General features: G+C 49.5%; 1 protein-coding gene and 1 non-coding gene across 8 annotated transcripts in view; one reads left to right on the top strand and one right to left on the bottom strand.

Annotated features, from left to right (window-relative positions):
* SMYD3 (SET and MYND domain containing 3) overlaps positions 1 to 27,485 on the bottom strand; it is a 690,952-nt gene that overhangs the window by 88,571 nt on the left and 574,896 nt on the right. For 6 of the 7 annotated variants that reach the window (XM_042924637.1, XM_042924644.1, XM_042924642.1 and 3 more), the window contains 2 exons: positions 14,190 to 14,277; positions 8,952 to 9,126 (listed from right to left, as the gene is read on the bottom strand). In XM_042924637.1, the coding sequence (XP_042780571.1) occupies positions 8,952 to 9,126; positions 14,190 to 14,277 (263 nt within the window). Of the gene's footprint in view, positions 1 to 6,517; positions 6,897 to 8,951; positions 9,127 to 14,189; positions 14,278 to 27,485 lie in introns of those variants that run through there. The other variant, XM_042924638.1, reaches the window with a different exon arrangement.
* Positions 15,952 to 16,056, top strand: LOC122212552. The gene has a single exon (XR_006199221.1). It is a non-coding gene; the product is annotated as a U6 spliceosomal RNA (small nuclear RNA).

Raw genomic sequence — 27,485 nt, 5'->3', positions numbered from 1 at the left:
TGAATCTGGAAGTGTCTTTAATAATGCAATTCAATGCAAAAATCCAAGCAGGTAGCCAAAGCTGGCAACTGAGTGGCTGGGTAACCCATGGGGACAAAACACTTTTTTTTTTTTCTTTTATTGGTCAGATGAACTGGACAGAAACGGTGTGGACAGGGAGTTCCGTTCAGAAATGTTACCACTACAAGGGTGGCATCATTTATGTGCAAAGGTAACTACAACCCACAAATGTGCCATGGGAAGAAGGGGATGTTTCTAGGCATGAGGCCCTGGTCAGCCGCTGGCCTGGGTTCAAGTTCAATGGAAGGTGAAAGTAAGGCAGGATTATTGGTCCTAATTTGAAAGTAGAAGTTCTGATATTCACTCTCTGATGATGACAGGGAAAAGGTACATGCTTCTTGGGTCCTGGCCTACCCTGGGGGCTCAAAAGGCAGGGAAGATTGTAGCAATGGAGAAGTCTGACTCATGGCTGTCGGGTTTTGGAGCAAAGAGGAATTGATATTCTTGCCCCAAGTAAGGACGGGAAATGAGGGAAGATTTAAAACGTAAAATGCAAGCAGTGTCATGCTGTCACAGATCACCCAGGCCAGAATGTATAGAGCCACCTAACTTGAACTACAGGCTTTCTTAACACCACCACCCACATGGTCCCCGGGTGCTCAGAAATGCCACTGCACTATTATGTACAATTTTTGTTAATATCTAACCACCTGGTCAGTTTCTGATGGGGCTGAAGAACCTGAAAGTGTCCCAGGCAAATTATCTCACAGGGAAGAACCTCTATTGTACACATTATCTTATAACAAAGGTAGCTGGGAGTTTAAGCATTTGGTTTTAAGGCTGTGTCAAAATGGTTGCATGAAAAATGCCAAGTCCAATCACTACCTTCTCTCATGAGTGTCCCCTGGAAGGCCAGCCTCTGGAAGAAGGATCCTCTAGTGACCCACTAGCACCCACTATTCGTACCAGCACTGGGTCGGTCGTGAGCTGAGAGTCGAGGTTTACCCTAGTTACTCCTAGAGACTCATGCATGCTGGCCCTTAGAGTTCCTGAGCTCAACTGGAAGCCCAAGAGGCAGGAAGTTCCTTTTCCGAGGCAGACGGGTGACTTCCAGTAGGTCCAAATACACCACGCAAGATAAGCGTGGGGGAGTGGTCCTTGGAACTGGTATTCTCCCAGAGTGGAGAATCAGGAGGCAGTGGCTGAGGCAGATACAGCCGGTGTTAGGAGCTGAACTCCGTCCCTCCAGAATTCAGACGTTAAAGCCCCAACCCCCAGTACCTCAGATTGTGTTTTTGGAGATAAGACTTTTAAAGAGGTGCTAAAGTCAAAGAAGGCCCTTGGGGTGGGCCCTAATCCAGTAGGACTGGTTGCTTATAAGAAGAAGAAATTTGGACACATAGAGACACCAGGGCAGTACGCGTGCTGAGGAGAGATCACAGGCGGACAGGGAGAAGATGGCCTAGTGCAAGCCAAGAAGAGAGGCCTCAGAAGGAGCCAAACCTGCTGGAACCCCGAACTTGGACTTCGGAAAACAAATTTCTGTCGTTAAGCCACTCAGTCTGTGGTATTCTGTTATGGAAGCCCGAGCAAACTCATACAGCCAGGGCCGGCTGGAGTGGGGCACGGCCGACCTACACGGGATGCGAGCTCCCAGAACGGGGTAGCGAGGGCTTTGGGAAACCAGAGCCACCAACTCTTCTTTCCACGCGAGGCTTCAACACAGGAGGCCGGTGAGTGAAGTCTTGAAATTGGCCAATAAACTCCACAAGGTACAGGTACTCGATCCACTGAAGGTACTCCTCCTCCAGCACTGCTAAAATCTCATTCAGGCCTGTCCAATCAGGCCAGCCTTGATTTGGCTCAAGAATTCCTCTCAGGTTCTCAAATGCCTGGATTTCTGGAAAGACCCAAGTGGGGCACACAGCTGGCTTCTGAGCACTGTCCACAAGCTCCACCGGAGTCAGGACTCTGCTTTGGTTTGCCAATATCTATCACAGTGCACGTAGTAGGTCTCGGTAAATCCTTCCCTTGAGGAAACGAGTATGTGCCTGAGCCAGGAGCTTGAGATATCCCCATTCAAATGATCCTATGTATCCAGAAGGCCATGCAGGATGCTGTTCAGCAAGTGTGGAGGGTGGGTAAAATATCCCACTCCGGCTCCTACTACCAGGCATAACGAAAAGACCGTCTTCTACTCATGCAGTCGGGGAAGGTGGGCTTCCTACAGATGTCTGACTTCCTACAGGCTCCCACTCACGGCGTCCACGTGGACAGACACGCACAGCGTCCGTGTGGACAGACACGCCCAGCGTCCATGTGGACGCACATGCACAGAAGGGCGGGGGCGTAGGGGTGCTCACGCGGGGGAGGGGCAGGAATGAACAGCTTCTTAATTTTCTCGTCTGAGAAGAAAGTGGTTGTGGACAATATGTGGATCTAATCCTCGTGGCACAGGGGGAGTCGGTGGGAAAAAGCTCAGCAGAGGATTTCAAAAATATGACCCAAAAGAAAACAGATAAGAGGCAGGGCCTCAGAAAGACGGTCAGGCGGTGGCCCTCCAGGAGCCAGGAGACACCGTGTGGAATTGTGTGGCCAGAAGCTGACAGCACAGGTTTTATCCGTGTTCTGCCACGTGCAGCACGCTGGAGGTGACGCGTGGGTCACCTTCCCCGCCCCAGTCAGGGCCTTACGAGTATCAGCAGCGCCCGATCACTTTGTGTCAGCCTGAAGTCAGGTGGGAAAGAGCCAAGTCGGATTAGGGCTTGGTCTGAGAAACTGCCAGATGTCCCAAGCGTGTCTGCCATCACCCGGGGCTCTGTCAGAACCTGGAACATTCCTTCCAGTGCCGGGGGCCTGGGGTCAGGGCTGCGGCCTACAGGAGAGTCGGGGGGCGGGGCACGGCCACCCACTCCTCTCGTTCAGAGGCACTGGGGGGTCAGAGCCCCATGCCAGGGCCCGGCACAGGCTGTCCCTGATTCCTCTTCCGGAACTGTCACGAGATTGTCACTACTGCTGTGCCCTGTTTTTCTTTTCTTCTTCCTCCTTCTCTTTTGTGTTTCCTTTATTGTATTTCTAGACTCTGGAGGAGGAGAGCCCTTGGGGACTGAATTAAAAGGCCTGATATTAAAAAGTTTAAACTGGAAGTTCTTGGGCCCCGACAGACCGGGTTGCCCACTGCCACGCAGGTGGTCACCACCCCAGTGTCCAGACGGCAGCCGAGGCTAAGAAACCAATGTGAAGAAACTGGCGGCAAAGAAAAGGAGGTCCTGGTTAGATGTTATCAGGCAACTCAGTATTTTACACACACACACACGTAGAGCTCAAAATCTTGGACACGGTTCTGGCCACCAAAGACACTCTAATTAAAAATTATAGTGTGGAAAAAATGACTCAGTGGCCAAAGGATTACTGTCCCCGTCAGCGGGCAGAGAATAAAACATCTGTTCACTCGCCGGGTGAGACAATTCTCACTTGTGAGACAAAGAAGGCGAGTGAGCAGGACACTGGGGGAAGTCCAGACGCTCATCTCCCCTCCTGGGTGGGGACCGGGCCCCAGCTTGGTCTCCAGGTGCCACTCTGTGGGTGCGGCTGAGGAAAGTTCCACGCCAGATACCCCGGCCAAGGCCCCTGCCCTCCAGGAAGGAGCTTCCGGACAGGGACACAGACACAAGCATCGTCAGAGGGCAAGCTAATGGCACCTGTGCGACGCAGGGATGAGGGGCTGCGAGGGCAGGCCCAGGTCAGGGCCGGGTGGGTGACGGCACCCACCGTTCTCCCAGCCCCAGCCGTGCCCACTCGCTCTGCTGGCTCCTGGACCACCACGTCACAGTGACTGATGACAAAAACCCACCAAAGAGCCAGCGCAGGCCTTGAGAAGAAAAGCCAGCTTGAGAACAGCAGCGGCAGGCGTCGCTGTGATGAAACCTTACATTTCATCAGCTGACCAAAGCTTCCGAGGAAAAGTTAAAAAATTGCTGGCAGAATGAAAATGGTGGGGCTGCTGTGTAATCGCTGGCGGTCTCGAGGTTACAGGCACCTGACCCATGAGCACGTCGTGTCCCCAAACCACCAGCTCCCTTCACTTCTGCGCTCCCACCATTTCTTCTGACAACAGGGCACAGGAAACTATGGGGGCTGAAGTCACTCTTCTCAGCCTTGGCTTCCACAAGGCGGGTTTCACGCCGCTCCCGTCTCGGATCCCGCGCCCGCTTGTTCAAATCCCTTCGTGGTTCATGTTCTGCGCTTTCCCAGGATGCTCACAAAATGTCCTTCCCGCCACCACAAAACACTGTTTGTCAGGTCAATGGCAGCAAATCTCACCCTGTAAGAGCAGGCTTTGGTCAAGGGAAAGGAGAAGACTCATATATTTTGAAGTGAATTTAGAGCAGATATATAAAAATCATGTCACCCATTCTCCGTTCTTTGGAGGAAACTGACATCTGGGTGGATGGGGGACACAGTTTGGTGACTGTTACCTCCATTTAAAATGAACGTACATTTTGGGACGCCTGGGTGGCTCAGTCAGGTAAGCATCCGACTCTTGATTTCAGGGCAGGTCATGATCTTGTGGTTGATGAGTTCAAGCCCTGAGCTGGGATCTGTGCTGATGGTGCAGAGCCTGCTTGGGACTCTCTCTCCCTCTCTGTGGGCCCCTCATGTGCACGCTCTCTCTCAAAATAAGTAAACTTGAAAAAAATTAAATGAATGCACGTTTTGATGCGGCAAGTTAGCATTTAGGAATTTACCATATGGATTTGTCCTATATATCTTTACACAAAGATCCAAGTACGTGGACGTTAATGGCAGCATTTCTTCAAATAGTAAACATAAATGGAAACAATAGGGACTAGTCTGCAAATTACGGTACAGGAATGTACATGAGAGGACACTGTATATATCTGTTAAAAAGAACAAGGCAGACATACAGAAGCTGATCTGCACCATGTCCTCACTCTGTAGTGAAGTGAAAACAACCACTAGTAGAACATGGGATTTTCTCTTCTCTGACCACTAAGAAGACTGCTTGGCTCCTCCCTCGCTTCTCTGGCTCCTCCCCCCTTCCCCACCCACCGCCTTGCGGGGCGCAGGTAACAGATCAAGACTGGGGCTGAGTCCCTCCACGACAAAGACAAGAAGAGGCAAGACAGAAAGAAAGGAGAGGAAGGAGAGGTACAAGAGTCCGACGGAGCAGTTTCAAGGGGAGAGTGGGGGGGAAATCAGGGTCTCCGAGGGTGTGAGAATCACTGGGAAACCGAGAGAAAGAACGGAGGCCTTAGAGAACCCCGTAAGTGTCCTGTGGACGCAGGTTTATGTATGTGTACTGAAAATTTCAGGGAAGAAACTCATCCTGCTTATCTCCAGGGAGTGGGACCTGACTTTGAAAAATGAGGGTGATCTTTATCTCGTGTTCCTTTGAAAGCACCCTTTCCTGGAAGTAATGCTATTCTCCCAACAAAAGTTATGTTACCAGAACACGTGTGAATGTACTGAAGTCCTCCTCAAAGCCTTAAAAAGCCTCTGCATCTCTAGCTCTTTCTCCGGGTCCTAAAGAAAATCAAGTCTAATTTATAGCCATCATGATTTAAATCTTAAGTTTAAGGTAATGCTCAGTTTTGTTTTTGTATTAGTTTCTCCTTTTTTATCTTTTTAAACTGTATGGTAAACACTGGTGATATCTGGGGCTGAGCAGACTTTCAAGGGCTAGTCTCGTGATAGCACCATAATCATGAACACCTTCTTCAACAGGAAAATGTTTCCCAAACTCTGAACTACCACCAGCAAACTGACTTTCGGAACTCAATTCATCTTGTGGTTAAGATTTTATTTAGGGGCGTCTGGGTGGCTCAGTCGTTGAGCGACTGACTTCGGCTCGGGTCACGATCTCACGGGTTCATGAGTTCAAGCCCCACGTTGGGCTCTGTGCTGACAGCTCAGATTCTGTGTCCTGCTTCAGATTCTGTGTCTCCCTCTCTCTCTGCCCCTCCCCCACTCATGCTCTGCCTCTCTGTCTCAGAAATAAACAAAAAAAAAAATCTTTTTAAGATTTTATTTAATCATTTTTTATTAAAATTTATGAAATACCTTTAAATTGCTTTCATTCTGCTTAATGTTCATAGTGCTACAGGACAGATGACCATGCATGTATAATCACAGAACGTCTCAAGAGGAAACAGTATGAGCTAAAGATGATAAATTCTGTTGGACGTGAATTAACGCCAACCTACTTTATGAAACATAAAGATTTTCATGCTGCGTTGCAACATAAAGGGAACTTATTTCTACTGAGTAAAAATAAATGACAGACGGGCAAGAAGGGAGCTGAAGGCAACGTGGTGATTTGGACAAAACCAGAATGTGGACACCTTCTCCTCTGCGGTCAGTAGTTGTTAAAATTTAGCCAAGGTCAGGAGTGAGAAAAACCACCCCTGGTGTCCTGACCTCAATCTAGCTGTTACAAACAGTATATTAACATTGTAAAACTGTTGGAGCAGGTGGCAATCCGGTCACCTCTCAGTAACTCCTGCCGAGCTAACTGCCCACGTCCTCGGCCAAAGGTGAACCCAAAGTCTACCTGGATCACCTGTGGGGAGACCGGGTAGGTGTTTGACGGCCCACAGCGTAAACTCCCTCGTGTACAGGCAGGGGGCAAAAAGCGTCACCAACTTCCAGATGCCCACCTCACAGTTAAGATCGCTGAAGGGCTTGCACCGCACCTGACCCTGTGTCCCTTATTTTCACTCTTGCTGCGCTAAAGCGAAGAAAGGCCAAGTATGACAGCGTCCACCTGACTTCTCTCTGTCGGTTCTCGGTTACTCATAGCATCTTCCTCTACGATACCGCTGCAAACTGTTCAGATCCCACTCGTTTGAAGTGGATCGATGCAGACTGGATTTCTGGAAATACAGAACACCACAGGGCAAGTTCCTAACAAGCTCCAGGGGAGGGAAAGTGAGGGAGGCTTTAGAAATCTGCCACCCAGCACGAGAACAGAGCGTCTACTTACGGAGAAACTGTGACCTGCCAAACACCAGGAAAAGAGAACCAAACGTATCCCCGATATACGGAGTCCATTCTGGTGGGCTTGGCCTCACTTCCAAGAAAGGCTTCTTTGTCTGACTCAAGTCAGTAAAACTGCCAGTTAATTAAGGAGTTAAGCAGTCCTTCAGAGAAGCCTTGATAGGTGGGGAGAGAAGATTCAAGAACACGCGGAGGAGCGCCCTTGAAGTGGGGTCCTCCTGCGTCTGTGCTGAGCGGCCCGCAGGGCAGCCCGGTGGGGGTAAGCATGGAGGGAGGGCAGGAGGAGAAGTGGGCGCATGTCCCGCAGCAGCCGGAGTGGGGGGAGGGGCAGCGGAGGGACCGCAGGCAGGATTTTCCCAGCCGGCGTCTCCTGGCCTCAGTCCATCCGCTCAGCCTGTGGTTTGGCTTCCTCACACCGAGCCCCGGAGTTCAGAGCGAGGTGACACCGACCGTCGCGGACCCGCCTCTCGTTGCAACACTGAGGCTCAGAGAAGGAAGCCTTATCTCTCTGTGCTCGGCTCATATGCTCTGCAAACCCACAAGATTCATCATACCAAACAGACGTTTCCCGCTCATGGGAAAGTCGACAGTCTCAGCCCTCAAGGCGATCTCTCTCAAGTTTGATTAGCGCTGACTCACAGTCTGGATTCCAGAGCTGTTCCACCACAAGCAGTGGAAGAAGCCACCTACGGAAGCTCTGAAAACACCCTCGGGCACCCCAGGGCCACGGCCGGCCTGCACACCCCTGCCGCCCACCCGGCCGGCGGGGTCTTCAGGCTCCTCTCTGCCGGCACCGCGCTCCAGGCCCAGGCCCGGCCTCCCGGCCTCGTGTCTCACTTCCTCGTGTCTCAGTTCCCACCTGAACGGATATCCTAGACCCTGGGCTTGCTTCCGTTCTCACGTGGAATCTCGTCACCTCCCCTCTCGGTCCTCTCCCGAGGCTCTCCTCGAGGCGGGACAGGCAGTACCCGGGACTCTGCCCCCCTCTTCACGTACAGCCCCTCCCCGGCCCGTTGACCCACGTGGCCTAGGTGGAGACCTGGTTCTCCCTCTGCTTAGCCCCTCGGGGCTGACGTCGTGTCCCCATGGTCTTCAGAGCTACCCGGAATGGAGCCTCCGCTCTCCAGGGACCTCCCCCCCTCCCCCACGCTCCCCAGGCTTCAGGGCACCTTCTCAGCAGTGGGTGATCTGATCCAACCTCAGACGGTGGTACGAACGGCTGTGCCCCCTCCCTTGGGCCGATCTATCCCAACTTCCACACTTGTGTCCTCAGCCCCACCGGCACCAAAGCGCAGCACTGGATGTCAATTCTGCCAAAGCTCCTCTGAGTTACCGCAACATCCACGGACAGAACGCCCACTGGTCCGAGGGAGCTGAAGTCAGTCAAGGAGCAATCAATCGCCAACAGCTCCTTCGCCTGGCTCGATGACACGTTTGAGCCTGGGTCATAAGGGGGCCGTGAGGCTAAACGGCTCCAGCGAAGGCACCCCGGGAGCCATCAAGGTGGAAGAGATGGTCACTTGTCGGCCGGACCGAGGGCCCCAGACGGGCCACCCTCACCTGGATCAGCAGAGGCTAATGCCGCGGCCTCCCCCGGCTGGTACGGGCCACGTGGCCCCGCGGCCGCCCTCAGCACTCCGCCTCCACCCCGTCGCCGCAAGCAGGACACCGCACTGTAACCACCGGCTCCACACCCACGGCGCCTGACACGCGCAGGAACGACGAGTGTACGAACGACGAGTGTATGCACAGGAGCCAACGCACAAAGGAGTGGACGAAACAAGGTCTGGTTTTGCACGCTGACCGAGAAGCGGATGGGAACGGAAGCGAACACTCGGGAAAGCAGAGTAAGCCGAGTGACTGGGGGATGTCGATCCCACGCCCACAGAAGACACCGCGGCCCTTCCTCCGGCCCTCTCGCTGGCACTCACCTGTACGGCTCCATGGTCCGAATTCCGTAGAACAAGGCCTCCTCCAGCAGACCCAGGTTGATGCAGGCGTCCATGGCGCAGTCGAGCACCTTCAGCTGGTAGATGTTGATATCGGGAAGCCGTTCCGAGTTGCTGCTGATGATCGCCTGGCACATGGCCAGAACCTGCTCCCACTCTGTTATTAACCTTAGTTAAGGATTCATTGTCTTCAGCCAGAAAACAAGCAAAGTGCGATTCTCTAACAGGCTGAAGAGCTCCCAGGCACAGGAGGGAAGGAAGAGCCCATTATTTTGCACAGATGAGCTGCCTGCAAACACACTCGAGAAACAAAAACATGTAAGTGGCGTCTCAGACAAGTAAATTCTGTTTTTACATCAACAAGCCGTCTTCCACGCAAGCCTGTACTTTGGGGGATTAAGATACCCAAAGAACCGTTCTTTCTTCCGACTCCTGTAAGCGTTCTCTTTACATCCAGGCACGGAGTGAATACAGCTGTTTATTAAACTGGACTACCAGTTAGGTCCAGTTGAAATTATGCATGCCGTCAGCTTCCGTTACAAAACTGGTCTGAAATTAAAGAAGCTTCAGGCAGATTCCGTGTCTAAGAGGAGGAGCTCATTTCTGCTTCTGTGTCGTTTGAACCTCGGGCATACGTGAAACCAAGCCCACAGCCACTCACTGGCCCACGGGAGGGGAAGCAGGTTGAACAAGTACATCCCCACTGGGCCTCATATTGAAGTTTCTTTTTTTTTTTTTTTTTTTAATTTTTTTTTTTTAACATTTATTTATTTTTGAGACAGAGACAGAGCATGAACGGGGGAGGGGCAGAGAGAGAGGGAGACACAGAATCCGAAGCAGGCTCCAGGCTCTGAGCCATCAGCCCAGAGCCTGACGCGGGGCTCGAACTCACGGAGCGCGAGATCGTGACCTGAGCTGAAGTCGGACGCTCAACCGACTGAGCCACCCAGGCGCCCCTGAAGTTTCTTGATTATAAAGCAAAAGTGATCCAAGCCTATACTTAACCAAAAAAAACCAATTCATATTTTGAGCCCCCAAAGCACAAGATAATATTAAGAACATGGCTCCTGCATGTAAACTGTGGGCAGGGCGAATGATGCTTTAAAAAGGGCAGGGAGAAGACCCGATACCCACTTAGGAGCAGCTCTGACTTTCTGACTCGTTGTGAACCCAAAACTCACTCCCGCGGGACTTCGGTGTGATCGCGCTTTTGACAACGGCTATTACTCCCCGTGCTGTTCCAGAGGGAGTCGGAGGACTGAGCGCACGGTGTATGGAGCGTGCTCTGAATCCCTCCCAGGTGGATCACTCCGGAAGCACGGCGGAAGGCAGCTCCCTTCCTGCACAGCCTCCACTGCTGGTGTCAGATGAGGGGAGGCCACGAGGATGCCGGCCCGGGGCTGGCCCTCCCCGCCTTCAACCTGTGTGGCTCCAATCCATCTGCTTTCATGTGCAGAATTCCACTGGGGCGAAATCTGCACTCGGTTTGCAGATTTCAGACGCGACAGAAATGGCATAGCCTTTGCAGATAAAGCTGGATGTCAGTGTGAGCTACTTCTGTCATTTGTCAGATCTGAGGCTCTGAGGATGTCACCCAGGTGAGCACCTAGGGGACAGGAGCCCTGATCGTGACCAGGCGTAAGGAAAACGGCTCAGCGGACCGAACCCCCTCCTACCCACGCCCCTCACCTCCAGCACACAAGCCAGTCTCTTCGCGATCAGTGCCCCTGACCGAAGCCCCCTCCATCCTCCATTGGGCTCTCACACCGCACGCCCGCCCTGAACGGTGCACTTCAGCGCCCCTTTATCCCACCCTCCAGCAACATCTACCGCTCCCAGCCTCCATGCCGGCCAGGCGGTGCGGCCTTCCAGAACGTCAGCAACACTTGTAATAAACCAATCAAGCTGCCTGTGTGAGTGGGAACTAATGTCTTCATTAACCCTCCAGGAAATACGCTTCTCTTCGCCTAGAGGCAGAATACTTCACCCCAAAGGCACGACTTCCTTACTTAGAATCACAAGTGCCGCAATGCACAGGTTTTACTTCAGCCTTCTGCACACTACGCTCTGTAATTTCAGCATGAGTCCTGTCTCTGAGGGGTCGACTCTGCTCTCAGAAGAGGTACATTCATTGAAGAAAAGTGAGTCGGTGCCTTTCTTTCGTACCCATCTGACACACATGTTTAAAGTGTGCCGAGTGTATCCCCAGAGGTTGGGGGTAGGCGGTAGCTTAGGCAGGGCACTGATTTTGTAACAGATTGCCGGGCTAACCTCTGTGGCTTTTCATTCCAGGATTAGATATATGACGAACGGTCAGGAGGAATGACTGTCTCTTACACAACGCTAGACATTTCTGTGGCAAGACTGTGCACCTTATTTTAACACTGTGTTGCTTGACCTCCGTTGCTATTTGCCTATTCGTTTGTATACACTCCGACTCATTTCAAAGAGGTTTGAGGTGACAAGCCTTAGAAATAAAAACCAGATGTGATATTCTGCAGCCACTGATAGGAACACATCCACTTTATCCCCCAGCAGGCTGGAAGGGAGCGCGTGCCAATTTCCCTTCGTAACATTGGCAACTGTCTCCTGGCAAACAAGGCCAGCCTTTCCTGTAAAACACCCCAGTGAGCAAAAAAATGGAATAATTTTAACTAAGAGGCTTTTCCCCCAAGCTAATGTTGACATTGTATTTGCTCGAAAATGCAGTCACCGGCATTTGCTTGGTGTCGAGTACGATCCGTTCTGTTCCAGTGAGGAATTGAGCTCTAGACCGGAGCAGCGTGGAGGGCCTACCCGAAGCGGACAGAACGGTCCCTCGGATACCCTTTTTCCTGCACGCTTTTCAATGACAGTAAGAGGAATGGGGGGGAGGAAAAGGGGATTAAAGGGAAATTAGTCAACTCCTTGGAACCACCGAGCTTTTACTCACTTAGTATCATATTATTCTGCCTAAGTCCTCCACGGGCCCCTCTCCCCTAGAAAGCATCATCTCCATGCACGGCCTGTAAGGCCTTGCCGGGATGCCCCCCCATACTGAACAAGCATGATCTGAGAACAGCACGTGATTTCACATTCTGCCCGTCTACACAGGCTCCCCGCTCTGGCGGGTGCCCTTCTTCACGGCGTCGGCCTGGAGAATTCCCACTGTGCCTCCCAGACACAACTCAGTGGTCACCTCCTCTCTGGAACCTTCTTTAACCTCCCAGAGCTGACTATTCTGCCTTTGATGCCTCTCAAATACATATTTACCAAAACAGGTATTCATTTACGTGTGAGAGTTGTGAGTGCAGGGTTGTGTCCTCTTAATAGACCCTCCGATCTATTCCACGATTAAGGGTGGACCAAAGGCTGGGTTGTGACTGGCAAGGTGGCAGGCACAGAGTCAGTTTGCAGTGAAACCCAACTGTAGCAGGGTCATCAGGGCCCTAATTCTACCGCATGGGACAACAGAGAATGACCCTACTTCTCTAACTGTAACGGTTCTCTGAGCCCAAGGAGGACCCCCTCTCATTCCCAGATTTGACTGTTTTCCTAATAATGCCAATCCTTCCTATGGACAGGGTTTCAAATTCCACTGGGATCCTGGCTCCATTCTTCAAAACCGATTCCAATTTTCCTACACCTTTCTTAACATGTCCTACCCTAAAGTGAACAGAAAACTACAGATAGGATCACACAAAAAGCATCACCTTTCTTACTTTCTATTCTCTATTAATACAGCCTAAGATCACAGTAGTTTTTTGAGGGGTTATATCATCCTTGTAAACTTTATTAAACTTTGCTGTTTACTAAAACCCTAAAATTGTTCCACATGTTTTGCTATTGCTAAGCTTTATGTATATTTACAGACTTAAGCTTTTTGACCCAGATAGAAGATTTTATATACGTTCTTGTTGCATTTCATCTTTTTGGATTCAGGCATCATTCAAACCTTCAGGGATCATATCAGCCCCCCTCTGCCATCCTCCCCACTATAACCTTTGGGAATGTGATGACCCTGTGCTCCATGTGTTCATTCAAGGTACAGAGTCAAAGGTGGAAGAGAACTGGAGGCGGGGGCGACAGAGAACTCCAGAGTGACAGGGACCCGGGTGGCAGCATTTTCTCATATGGCTGTTCAGCCATTTAGGAAGACGTCCGGCCAGGCTAGCATCCAGCATCAATTTCTTGGCCACTTCTAACTGAATCTCCTTCTGGAATCTACGTACAAACTTTGCCAAAGAAAGCTGGGACTCCCTTGTTCTTGGCAAACCCTGCAGCCTCGGGCTGATCACAGCTTCCTTTTTCCTTCCTTTAGTAACCAATTAGATTCCTTACCCAACCTGCAACAACAAACAAACAAACAAACAAACAAAACCCACCCACTGGGTACAAGATTTCAGAAATTACTTATTTCACCTTTGAAGGTAAGAACATCTATCTATCCACCTCTCCTATTCTTTACATTGCTTTCAAGAACACCTCGTCTGCAGATTTTCTTACTGATGGGGGTAAGAATTTCCCCGCGGCACCTGAATGACATTTCGATCTTTTTCATCTTGGTCTATTTCTTCTTACCGGGTGGTTTCCCTCTGTTGCATTTTTGCTCAGGTGACCTCCCCTACTGGAAGCGACCCCCTCCTCAGCCTCTGCCCATCCAAACCCTGTCCCTGATTTGGGCCACCTTTCACTCGGCATAACGTCAGCGTAGCCTCCCCACATGGCCTCCAGCATAAGTGCTCTCTCCTACTCTCTGAACTCTGACCCACTCATGGTCCTTACTGTTTATGCCAAGAAAATTTATTATGTGGTGACTCCCACTGCCATTCTAGTTGTGGTTAATTTAATATGAAGCTTCTAGATCTGAGGGTCAATGACATTAAGTTATAAGGATTCTGAGTTATTCTTTCCCAGAGATGTAGGTTATAGGCAAAGGGAATTTAGAAATTTGTTACCTTGTATACAGACTACTATTTACTGTCCAATTACTGGTCATGACTTTTGATTACTATTGAATGGTGGTGAGGTACTCACACTGACCCGGCCGGCCATGGCCTTCCCTAGCCATTACCCAAACTGTTGGCAGGGATTGGGATGCAGCCTGTGACCATGACACAGAATGAAGCTCACTGGCTCACACAGAGGTCAAACCGTGGACTTGGGTTTCATTAACACCAAGCTCCAACCAATAAAGAAGCAATCCCAAGGGTACAGCTCAATCCACAGGTAAAAGGATACTCCAATGTGCCTTCAGTTCCTCAATTTTTTTCAGCGATTCTTGAACTTCCTTCCATACTTGCTCATCACCAGTAAGCATATCAGCATCCTGCCCAGGCCAAATTAAGAGAACAGAAAGAAAGACAAATTATTTAATTAAAAAACAGGCAAAGGAAAAAAAATGGACAAAGGATCTGAACAGACATTTTTCCAAAAAAGATATACAAACGGCCAATAAGCACATGGAAAGATGCTCAACATCATTAGCCATTAGGGAAATACACATGAAAACCACACGGAGGTATCACTTGATACCCATCAGCTTGGCTATAAGGATGTCAAGAAAAAACATAATACCAATGTTGGTGAGGATGTAGAGATACTGAAACTCTCATGTATTACTGGCAGCAATGTGAAATGATGCAGGCACTTTGGAAACTAGCCTGGCAGTTTCTCAAAAGGTTGAGCAGAGCTTCCATATCATTTAACAATTCCACTCTAGATACCCGAGAGAAAGGAGAACCTGGGTTCACACACACAGTTGTGCGTCAATATTCATAGCAGCATAATTCTAGCAAATAAGGTGGAAACGACCCAAATGTCCCTTAGCCAATGAATGGATATATATATATATATATATATATATATATATATATATATATATATATATATGTAATATATATTACTAATTGGCTAGGGAGGGGGACGGGGTTGGGGAGAACTGGGCAAGGACCACTAATGAGGATGGAGTTTCTTCTTGGGACAATGAAAATGTAAAATCCACTGTATTAATGGTTCTACAACTCTGTAAAAATACTAAAAGCCACTGAATTGTATACTTTACATGACTGAATTGTATGCTATGTGCATTATATCTCAATAAAGCTGATATATATCAGGAAGAGTAAGAGGGGCAAGAGAAAGAATCATTTGTTTGGAGACCAAAGATAACTTAAATCAAAAATGTTGTTATCAATCAAAACGGGTCTAGGTAAGAGTAAGATGAGTACAATTACACCCATGTGAACGAATTTTGACTTCTGCAAAAACTAGAAAAAAGAAAAGGGAAAAAAGATACCCAACATTTTAAAAAGTAATTCAAAACAAAATAAAAGTGTAGGTTACCATTTATTAAATGTTTGTCCTCTGGGTTAGTAAGCAAGTCCTTTACTCTTCCTGTATGTCCACATTTTAGGAGTTCAGTAGCCACATGTGGCTGTGACCACCATACTGGGCAGCGCAGATACAGAATAGTTCTGGCATCACAGAAAGTTCTGTTGGACAGAGCTGCTTTAAGGAGGCTACTCAAAGCTTAAGAAATTGTCATCAGACACCATTCAAAACCAGGTATTCGATATTCATTAAACTCTCGATGGGTGTCAGGGAGAAGAACCATCTCAGGAAGTTATATCAAATCATGGCCAAATCACGGCAAAGGTGCGGGAGGCAGACATTTTCAAACAATGGAGGTCTCCCTGGAGATTTCTGCATGCCTACTAGAGGAGGTTTATACAATGACCCTTGTGAGAACCACCATCAGAGTAAGCCTGTGTTACCGGCAGGAAGATACACAGCACACAGGTCTGCCAGGGCAGAGAACAAATGAGGGCCACAGAGAGCCACAGAAAAGAGATCCCACGAACAGGGCGAGGCAGCAGGTACACATGTGAGGAAATATGTGAGCTTGTGTGATGTGTCTGTGTAGGAGGGCTTCATGGGTCTCTGTGTAGACATGTCGTGCATATGAATAATAATATTGGGTGGTTTTTAAAAGGAATCCAGTGTTTGCTTCGACAGTACACATACTAAAATTGGAACAATACAGAGAAGATTCGCATGGCTCCTGTGGAAGGAGGTGATGCAAATTTGTCAAATGTTCCATACTTTTTTGATTTCAGTTCAGGTCACGATCTCCTGGTTTGTGGGTTTGAGCCCCACATCAGGCTCCATGCTGGCAGTGTGGAGCCTGGATGGAATTCTCTCTGCCCCTTCCCACTCCTTCTCTCTCTCTTCTTCTCTTTCTCTCTCTCTCAAAGTAAATAAATAAACTTAAAAAAAAAAAAAAAGAAACCATAAGTGGACCCTGCTTTTTTGGGTAAATTCTTTTTCTTTTTTTAATATTAAAAAAATTTTTTTAACGTTTATTTATTTTTGAGACACAAAGAGAGCACAAACAGGGGAGGGGCAGAGAGAGAGGGAGACGCAGAATCTGAAGCAGGCTCCAGGCTCCGAGCTGTCAGCACAGAGCCCGATGCAGGGCTGGAACTCACGAACCGCGAGATCATGACCTGAGCCGAAGTTGGACACTTAACCGACTGAGCCACCCAGGCACCCCTTAGGGATATTCTGAGTAAGAACCTAGCTTTCTATACATAGGAGAGGAAACAAAAATGAATTGCTTTAAAAAAGGTAAACATCAATCTCCTTCTAAATACCTGCCCTAAGTCCACATTTAGCTCCTAAAGCCTCAGTCCCACCACTTCATTCCGAAGCAACTTGCTAGCACCTTCCAGATAAAGCCCACGTGTTAAATCTCAACAACCATGGCGGTTTAGGATGACATTTTCCTGTTTGATATTTTGCTACTGGCAGCTCAAGCCTTAGGCTCTAGGCAAAACGTCTTGCTTCTTAGACTCTCCGGTAGGCGGCACAGATGCCCCCAAAGATGTCCACATCCCGATCCCCGGAACCTGCACACAGGTTTGGGTACACAGCAAAGGGGAATTAAGCTGCAAGTGAGATTAAGGCGAGTGCCCTGGACTCCCCAGGTGGGCCCAAGGGAATCACAAGGGTCTTGCAGAGTGGAAGAGGCAGGCAGAGTAAGAGGTCAGAGCGATGTGACGGGAGGGCCCAACCTCACTGTTGGCTAAGAAGGCGGAGGAAGGGACCCACAGACCACAGAGCACAGGCCACCTGCAGAAGCCAGCAAAGACAAGGATACAAATTCCCCCTGGAGACTCTGCAAAGGAAGGCAGCCCTGCCAAGACCTTCATTTTAGCCCAGGGACACCGGTGTCAGGCTTCTGACCCGCAGAACTGCAAGACAATAAATCTGTGTTGTTTCAAGCCACTGAGTGTGTGATCGTCTGTTACGGCAGTCATAGGAAACTAACACAGTCCCACATACCTGCTGTTCTTCTGGTCACTGGACCTTGGCACATGCACCTCCCTGCAGCTGAAATTAATTTTTTTTTTTAATTTTAGAGAGAGTGGGGGGCGGGCAGTGAGGGGCAGAAAGGGAAAAAGAGACAGAATCTTAAGCAGGCTCCACGCTCAGTCTGGAGACCAACACAGGGCTCAATCCCACGACCATTTATCTATTCAGTCAGCACCTACTGAGGACCTACCTAGCACAATGCTCTAGGCACTGAGAATAAAGCGGTAAAGAAATCCTAGTGTTTTCGCTGAAGAGGTGGGAGGAGCGTGGAATGACCGAAAAAACACACACGTAAAATACTATTTGTCGGAGGGAGAGGGACAGGGAGCACTGGCCCCAGGGAGTTCCATTTAAGCAGGGTTATCCAGGAAGGCCTCGCTGATAAGATAAAGGTCTGGGAGAGGTAGAGGGGTGGGAGATAAGAACTCCCTGAAGAGGAGCCAGCAGCTAGTGCCAGGATGCCGAGGCAGGGCTGGCCCGATGTTTCAGAGATAGCAAGAAGGCCGGTGTGGATAGAGGTCCTCAGCTGCAGTGTGTGTGCATGTCATATCTTTCCCATAAAAATTTTTTAAATGTTTATTTATTTTTGAGAGGGACAGAGTGCAAACAGGGGAGGGGCAGAGAGAGAGGGGGACACAGAATCTGAAGCAGGCTCCAGGCTCCAAGCCATCAGCACAAAGCCCGACGTGGGGCTCGAACTCACGGACCGCGAGATCGTGACCTGAGCCGAAGTTGGACGCTTAACCGACTGAGCCACCTAGGCGCCCCGCATCTTTCCCATTTTAGAGTTAAATATAGGTCTTATTCTTCTTTGATCCTGCCTCTCCCAAATACCAGCACAGAGCATGGTATGTAACCAATGCCCAGTTTAATGTCTCTAGGATGGGTCTGGAAGATAAAAATTCACATTTATTTGGCAATGACCTGGATGTCTTGTGTATGTATTTCAATTGTTCGTCACAACATCCTCATAGGGCATCAACACCTATAACGCACAAATGAGGCACAAGATAGCCCTAATGCTTAATTAACTGCTACAAATGTCCTTCTGTCCCTAATTGCCAGAGGTGAGATTCAAATCCAAGTCTGTCTGGCCTCAGAGCTCAAGCTCTGAAAGATGCAACAGGTCTTTGAGGGGGTAGCTTCAAAATTCTCTTCAACCCGTGGTCCCAGGATCTTCCTAACAGCAGCACTTGGAAAAGGGCAATCAATCCACCAACATGGAACCTGTAGTGGATCTTGTTGTCTTCCACAAAACGGGGAGAGACCATGGCCCTCATGACCTCAGGGTGAGACAGAATAATTTCATATGGGAACTGTACTCACAACTAAACCTGCTCAATAATCTGACTAGCTATTCTTTGGGTTGAGCCTAAGACTTCATCACCTACCAGAGGAGAAGGCAAGCTTTGAATCTGTTTCCAAACACTCAGAAATCGCTCCTGAGAGCACTCTATATTGGAGTGAGACAAGCGGCATTCACTAATGGCTAACCATCAGTTCCCTGGAATGTTCCACGATGATGAGAGCGTGTGTTCACTACATGCTCAGGTTCCCAATTCCCCCCACTCCCACAGACTTTGTTATATTCTGTGACTTCTCCTGTGACTGTCCCCACAATAGGGTCTGTCTCTCCTCTCTCCACACCAAGGAGGGATACATTCAATAATGTGTGTACATATGCATATACACACGTGTTCATATATATAGGAAATATATGTGCATAGAAACTACTTAGGGAAGCATAATTTACATCTATTTCTTCAATTTGCAAATATAAGAGTAAATTATCATGTTCTTTTTCAAGGTCCCTGAGGTATAAAACCAGTAAACTTATATCCTTATTTCACTATTTCTTATCCGAACATTTCACTATTTCTTATCCGAACACATCCAAGATACTTGCTATCATTCAAGATAGAGTTATTTAGGGGGAAAAAAATCCTTTTTGAATTTTAGCTTTACTATGTAAACAGGGCTTGAATGGGTAAGTCCTGAAATTTGTTTCCAGTAGGTGGAAACATTCATTTTATGCATATATATATATATATATATATATATATATATATATATATGTGTGTGTGTGTGTGTATATATATATGTATGTATATATATATATATACATACATATATGTATATGTGTATATATATACGTATATATATACACATATACATATATACGTGTATATATGTGTGTGTGTGTGTGCATATATATATATATTTTTTTTTCTTCTTTTAAATCAAACGTACCATTGTTGAGTTTTCTATAAATGATAACAATAATTCAGACTATAAGCAGAAGGGCTTCTGAGAAGCTCACTCTGCTGGGAGATGATGTAGATAATTCAGGACATGTCGGTTCCAGGACCGGTAATAGCACCTCTGCCCTGACTGGCTAGACGTCCCTAAGCAAGCCTTCCTCTTCCTGGGCCTCAGCTCCCTCACCCAGAAAATAGGAAGTTGGCTTGGATAACCACCACTGTTCCTTCCACCTGACCACTCTAGAGGCTGAAGTAAAACACAGCCCGGTCAGCTCTACCTCTGGACCGCTCTCTTGCACAGTTCCAGAAAAGCCCTTAAAGAGCGTGTCTTCACTTGAACTAGTAAAAACATGGCAAGAATTCCTTGGAGGCAGAAGTATGGCGGCTGCTCCCAGGATGTGGTAAGAATGAGTCTCCCAAGTGTCTCCCTTCTGTGGCCTCCCAAGCTCCTCTACTCATCACCCCCATTTCCCCGCCGGGGGTCAGGTGCAAACTACTCCCCACAGTTCAAGAGTCCATTCTCTAGATACCTGGTTCCTTCTTACCCCCATTCTTTCCTCTCACAGCCCCACCCCAATCTGACACGCCCCGGGCTCTATCTTACTGCCACGATACCAACACCTACTCTTCAACTGCAATCCTTCCCTCTGGACTCTGGAAGGACCTGGACTGCAGTGCCTGTCCGTCCCCTGGGTCACCACTTCCATTCACTTCTTTGGTTTTCTTCCCATTTGTCCCTGAAGGACCGGCCCCAAACGTCCTCATCAGGAAATCTTGTTCTACTTCCGCCCTCTGAGTTAGTCCAGCCCCCCCTGGACAACTGCAGCTACCCAGTCACACTCTGCACACCTCTCTCAGCACTGAGCTGTCATTCGGGCTCGGCCTTACTGTGTCCCCCGCAAGCCTCAGAACTGCTCGAGGGACCACGACCCAATCACGTGTGTTCCCAGTGCCAGCATGGGACGTTACTTGGTACGTGTTTGGTGACAGAGTAAACGAATGAAGAGAGACACATGATCTTCGATCCACGGGGACCAGTATTACAAGAAAACACCTCGACTCCACAACAACAGGAAAGAGAATCTCAACCAAGGAAACGGAGGCTGGTTTGTTTCACACCATACTTGTATCCTGACCTGTTTCTCATATTACTATGTCACGACTCTGTGGGAAAAGGCTACGTTTCCACTGTAGCTGCCGGTATTTGCCGGAGGCCCAGAGACCAGTCTAGAACATAGCTGTGAACTCTCCCCCGGCATAAGAAATCCCTCACTGGCTCCGGAACCAGGCTCTCTGACAACCGCATCCCAGCCATCTGGGGGCAGACTGTGTTGATTCCTGGCTCCTCCCTCCGACCTCCTCCTGAGAACCCTGTTGCTCACTTGGCCCAGAGGCCCCTGCCTCCATCTGACCCTGAATGGATCAGTGAGGCCATTTAAGTTCCCTCAAACACAGCTGCTAAATCAATACCCTAGCATCATTCCCTTCGCTGTGGAAAAAAAAAAATAGGTGCCAGATGATATGAGATAATCTCACCGCTACATAAAAGGGTGCCACTCAACACAATTACATTCAATCGGCCAAGTGCTTCCTTTGGGTTTCAGAGTAGGAAGCATACCTGCCAGGCGCCAGTGGGGGATTAGAAATTCAAGTTTCTTCAACTGGATAAGGTTGGAATTCAGCAAGGCTGTCCGTCCTTGGGAAAAACCATGGGCTCTATCAGGCTCAAACATCGGATGCAGCCATCCAGATCTACTCTGTACCTGAAACACTTAAACAGATGTGCTCACTCGGCTCACGAGTGCTGGGTGCCGGAGCTCCGGCACTGGGCTGATTTCAGATGGTTCCCATTAAAAGGAAAAGGAGAAAAGCAATCTGCTTCCAGTACTTCCTGTTATCCAATCCTCCTGCAAAGCCTAATTAGATTGGATTGGAGGGAGATGAGTAGAGGATGGGAAATAAAATTACCGAATACTTACAAACTCTTCCAGTAATTCAATAATTCTAGTGTCTCAAAAGAAGGAGAGGCTTTCTTCATGTGTTTTGTTTTTAAAGCAAAGAGAGATTCAAACATAGTGTCTGCACTTAGGGGAGAGATGGAAAATCTTAAAGTTCAAAATCTCGAGGGGAACAAAGTTCAACCTGAAGAGCCTTGACTGAGGTACCCTGGTTCGTGGATAATGTACTGGGACTAACAGATTAATATACAACATCATTCAAAACCTTTGTGATTCACAGGAAACATCTCTGCTGGAACCAATTTCCACCTCCTCTGGCAAAAACAACTGAAAGCAATTCAGATTTAACTTGAGGGGGAAAGTGGCTCTTTCGTAAAGTGGAAAAAAGAGTGGTTAAAAATAGAGCGTTCATTCTCCTATCAACGGCCCACAAGTCAATGGGCATTATGGATTCGGGAAGAACGTGAAGGAAGGAATGTTCTCCGCCCGAAGCACGTTCAACTTGCAGCACGTTCTAATCAGCAGTTAACAAGCGATTGTACACAACAGTTAGAACGTGGCGAGAGGGGACACTGGATTTAGGGTCCTAAAACGTAGAGCCGAGTCCGTGTTCCACACGTGTGTGACCTTGGCAGGGCAGTTGTCCTTCCTGAAGCTAATCTTCAGTGTAGTAATTCTCTAGCAGCTGCGCCTTCTAACCCTTTCTTGTGCACCCTCTAGAAGTACCAAGGTCACGAATGGCACCGTGGTCTGAGTTTTCAATTCCCACCCGAGCAGGCAGGGGTCCCTGGAGGTCTGACTGGAGTCTGCTCTGTTTGGTGGGAGGGAGAAAAGTGGTCTTGTTCTACCAGAGGATGTGCCATCGAGCTCTGACTGCCGTGCCCCACATCTCTGCACGTCCCACTCCCTCTCCCCGGAAGATTCTTGCTCAACTTCGTCAACAAGCTTCTCCCGTTCACCAAGAACTACACCGAACGGCCCCTGACCTCCGCGGTCACAATCCCTCGTCATTTTCCAAGGGGTTCCATGATAACTGGAGCATCAGGAATGACTGATGCAGGTGAAAAGGTCCTCCAGGGGCTGTTAAGAGACCCCAGGTGAAATGACACGGCCTTACAAAGGTTATTTTCTCACGTGCTTTGTGAAATGGCGAGGTCTCGGAGCCTGCACGCGACTTGCACAAGCAGGATGCCGCAAGGCTCTAAGCCCTGTGTCCTCAACTGGAGCCCGAAGCTCCGGCCTCCCGCCCCTCACACCCTCCAGGCAAGCTGGGTGAGCCGGGAGCGAATGTCCTGTCGCCGGGGTGGTATGCCATCTCCAACCAGCCGGTCCCACCACTAGCCGGCATCCAGCCCAGGAGTATTCGGGCACCGAGGGGCACTGAGCCCAGTCCAAATAAATGCTGCTGTTGAAGAGGGCTCATGAAACACCCCGGGCCTTTAGCAGCAGCACTCCGTTCAACTGTCACCTGGTTTTATGTTCTCATTGTCACTGTCAGCATCGGCCAACGCCCATCTCACCCATTTATTTCTCAGATAGAAACAGGACTCTACTGGGGCGCCCGGGTGGCTCAGTCGGTTGAGCGTCCGACTCTTGATTTCAGCCCAGGTCACGATCCCAGGGTTGTGGGATCAAGCCCTGCATCGGGCTCTGTGCTGAGCATGGAGACTGCCTGAAATTCTTCCTCTCTCTCCCTCTCTCTCTCCCTCAGTCCCTCCCCCGCTTGCACTCTCTCTCTCTAAAATTAAAAAAAAAAAAAGAGAAAAAAAAAAGAAATGGGATTCTACAGCAACTACACATTTCCACAAGACCACAACATGGGAACCAACTGCAAGTTCAAGGTCAAGTCTCCAGGTACACAGAATTGCCGGAAGGGGAATGTCCCCTTCACCACTTCTAGGAAAGTGACAGCAGCCTTGTGAGGGTGAAGTTAGACCATCTAGAACCACTGTAGGCCTTTTCCAGCTCCCATCTCAACAGCTCCCCTCCCTCTGTCCCACGCATTCTTATCCCAGTGACTAAACCCCGTTCTCGGAGAAATCAGCTCATTGCTTGTAAAATCAGGTCACTCAGGGGAAATGAAAAGCACTTGGCAGTCACACACTTGGGGCAATTTGAGAGCCCACCCGGGTCAGTGATGCCTGCTGAAAATCTGCCTTGGGTGCAACATTTGGTGGAAAACGAGCACGACTGGCTGATACAGAAACGCAGCTCGACATGACACTCAGACATTTAGGGAGGAGGCCCTTCCCTGCACTCTCCTTCCAGCTGGAAAGATGTGTTCCTGAGAATGTATATCAGGGACTACGTGAGGCAGAAGGCTACTGGCTCAGCTTGCAAAAGCACATTCAAGCAAATTCTTTTCACATTTGTACAGAGATGATCAAACGGTGGCCGTGTAGCTGTAAACCCGCAAACCCCTCGAGGGGCCCTGCCAGCCCCGTGGGGGGAACCCCACAAGGTGGGAGGGTTGGGACTGGGGAAAAAAGGCAACGATTTTACGGGAACAATCGTTCTAATCGCAACAGTCACTAAGATCAAATACACCCCCAAGTTTCAGGGCGGGTTTTGTTTTAATGGAGACCCAATCCACGGCCCTCGGCTCCTCCAGCCCGCCACACCGCCATCTCTCGCGTTCCTTCTTTGGGAACAGATGCGAGCGTCTGCCACAGCAGCAGGGCAGAATCCCGCCGGGGAGAAGGGGCAATGTTCTGATAGCCAAGGTCAGGGTAACCCAGACGTGGTGTCTCCAGAGACATTTGAAACGGGAGGAACAACAGCAAGATCCCGGCTCGGCGCTCCTGGCGTACGTGAGGGCGTGACGGGCAGACCGGGGAAAATGGAAACAGGCAGGCTGCAGCCCCCGTCCAGCCTCTGCCGCCGGCCGCTGGGGGACCAGAGGCTAACAACGCCTCCCGGCTCAGCCTCCCCAGGTGAGCACCTGACGGAGGTTACCATGGAGATGGAAACTAATCATTCCGCTCCACCAGTCCCCTACGTATATGGTGTGTGTATTGCGCGTGAGGAGAGACCTGAAATTAGGGAAGGGGAGAGACTTTGGAATCGGCGGCTGGACAATAAATTGCAAATATCTCCCTGCTCTAGATTTTTCCTTCATTCTGTTTTAGGCTGAGTTTTCTCACGTGTGAAACACACCAGTCAGAGCCTGGAGAGTGTGCAGAGGACTGAACAAAGACGGCACCTAACCCAGCAGTGCTCTCTGCCAACCCAAGGATTTGACAATGATTATTTAATTCACACGTTCCCTCCAACATTTGTATGTAGAATGATTACAGCGGGAGACATTCCGGACTCACGCGAGAACACGGTATTCGTTCATCCGCTAAAGCAAACACATCCATCCGGTTATTTAATCTGTGCTCCCAAACCAAGGGGACGGTGTAGTTGGGGTCCACGCTAACAATTTCAGACGATGAGTCCAGGACAGAGGTCTAGACATGCTTTTTTAGGAGGTAATCGTAAGGGCGACCAAAGGAAAGTATTTAATGTCACATCAGGATCTGTCCCTTTACATTGGTTAATGCGATTTCTGACAGCCCCCCCTACCTTCTCAGAGCTGGCCTGCACAAATTCACCAGTTCTTATGACCGCCTTGTAAGGCAGCAATGACATCCTCAGACCATGTACCAAACAAGCAAAAAGTTCAAAGGGAGTATGTTCCAATTTGAGAGGAAGAATTAGTCCCAGAAAGGAAAGAGCCCAGAATTGCACTGGTCTCTCAGTAGACAAAAGCCAGTGTACCTCCAATTATTCAAAATCTGTCGTCCCTGGATTAGTCTGTGCCGAGTTCCGTTCCTGGAAGCTCAGGGGTGGGTCATTCCAAAGGGCAATCACTCATGGGCTGAGGGTCTGGCAGAGAAAACACTCTTTCTGAGGTCTGGGTGGAGGGCTGGGGGGTGAGAGGGGACAGAAGGGACCAGGTTCCGTGGCTCAGCTCTCCTTTCGCCCCACCCCATACCCGTCAGAGACCCTGCATAAAACTGCCAGGGCTCAGATGCTCTGCCTGGCAACCTTGCATCCTGTGGAAATGAAGTGCTGGTGGAATGCAAGGGGAGCACTCGCCCTGGCGCCCCACCAACAGGAGACCGCACGCGTCTGCATTCTATATCCCAGTAAACCCCAGGCTGGCCCTTGGCCAGGGGACCTCTTTATAACGTCAAAGATAAAAGCGCTGGCCACGTTTGGCACCCTGCCCTCACCTCCATTCTCTCGTAACCATCTCTCACAACGGGCACGCATTACTGTCGACAGGGCCTTTCAGACAAAGGTCTGGTGGGGCTTCATAAACATCACCAGATGATGACCAGAGGTGTCCCGGCTGCACAGGAAGAGAAAGGGGTACAGAGAGGGGCCAGTGACTTCACAGAGGGCATGCCGGAAAGCATGGGGAGACCTTGAAATATGTGCCTGTGTACTCAGAATACCCCTGCTCCTAAGGGGCCGAGTCACAGGCACCGTTCCTCAGGGCAGGCTGGCAACGGCTAATTTCAAATCTGCCCCAAACGGCGTAGGTATAGATAAAATCTGTGTATTGCTGTCTGACAAGGCCCTTATCCCAAGTCTGGATGTCCAAAATGGCATTTTGGGTGTACAAGGTGGTGTAGTTCTCTCTTCTCGTACCCCTTGCCTCCGGGAATGCCACGATGCCAGTCACGGAGAGTTTATGACATCAGTCTCTTTTTGAGTCATACGTTGTGGGTCAAAAGCATAGAGCCCAGCTGTTTTCCTTTAACATTTCTGTTTTACAATCTGTTTGACTTTCTAGACTAGGTGAGAATAAGATTCTAGTATCAGTCAATGCTTATCATCAATTAGAGTAGGCAAGGACTTCTTGAAGTAAACAAATAAGAAAATTCCTCCTGTTCCATGCAGGAGTAGACAGAACTTCATTCAGAGAGTTTAACCTAGGGGAAAACCTGGTTTTCATCACCACGGGGAGCTGAGCTATTCAGGATATGCCCTTTTTTTATAGATCTCGGAGGCTTGAATTCGCCCTAGGGCACTGGACTGGTCTGACTTGCTGCCCTACCCTACCAATCACAGACCCACCCCAATCCGTGCCAGGAATGTGCTTTATGGGGTCCTGAGGTCTCTGACTTCCCTTCAAACTCACACCTGTTCGTTCCTGCAGCTTTGATCCTGTTGTCAGGTGTGATGCCCTGGGTATATATTTACAGTCACCTGGAGAGCTTTTAAAAATACAGAGGCCCAGGCCCCACCTCGGCAAGTGACAGCAGAACCCCTGCCAGCGCGGGGGGGGGGGGGGGGGGGGCGCGGGAGGCAGAGATCTGTGTCTTTCACAAGCTCACCAGGTGATTGTGATGCACAGTCAGGAACAGGGACCCCAGCCTGGTGTGTGCTGCCTCACCCCCCCCCACCCCACTTCTAATCTCTGTGATCACACCTGTGTCCACAGCATCAAGATTTGCCACAAGCACGTAACGGTTTAGGCTTTTTCCTGGTCTCCTCAATCTACGACGGCATCTCCCATTGGCACAAATTAGTTTATTCATAACAGACACAAACAGTGATCAAGTTCACAGCACTGTCATACCGGGCCCTTGAGACTATCTTTAGTTCAATACACACATTTCCTCCCCACATACACGGGCCAGGTGCTGGAAACGCAAAGACATACATGGGAGGTGGCCTAGCCCTGAAGGGCTCACAGTCCTGTGGCTGACATACACGCATCATTTCTGAATGTCGTGCCATAAGAGATGAGTCCTGGGGATCTGGGGACACAGAGCTGGGGCATCCTTTACCCAATTAGGGCTCACCAAAGTATCCCAGGGAAGACAACAGTTGAGTTCAATCCTGAAGGCTCCAGCAGTATTAGCCAAGAGTCAAGAGAAGGAGGAAGCAGCATGAGAGAGGGGCAGAAGACGGCAGGAGGCGGAGATGGGGGGCAGGGGGGCAGG

This window comes from Panthera leo, chromosome F3, assembly GCF_018350215.1.
Source record: "Panthera leo isolate Ple1 chromosome F3, P.leo_Ple1_pat1.1, whole genome shotgun sequence".
NCBI classification, from domain to species: Eukaryota; Metazoa; Chordata; class Mammalia; order Carnivora; family Felidae; genus Panthera; species Panthera leo.
Note: the sequence above shows the minus strand (reverse complement) of the source record. Positions and strands in the feature narration are given on the sequence as shown.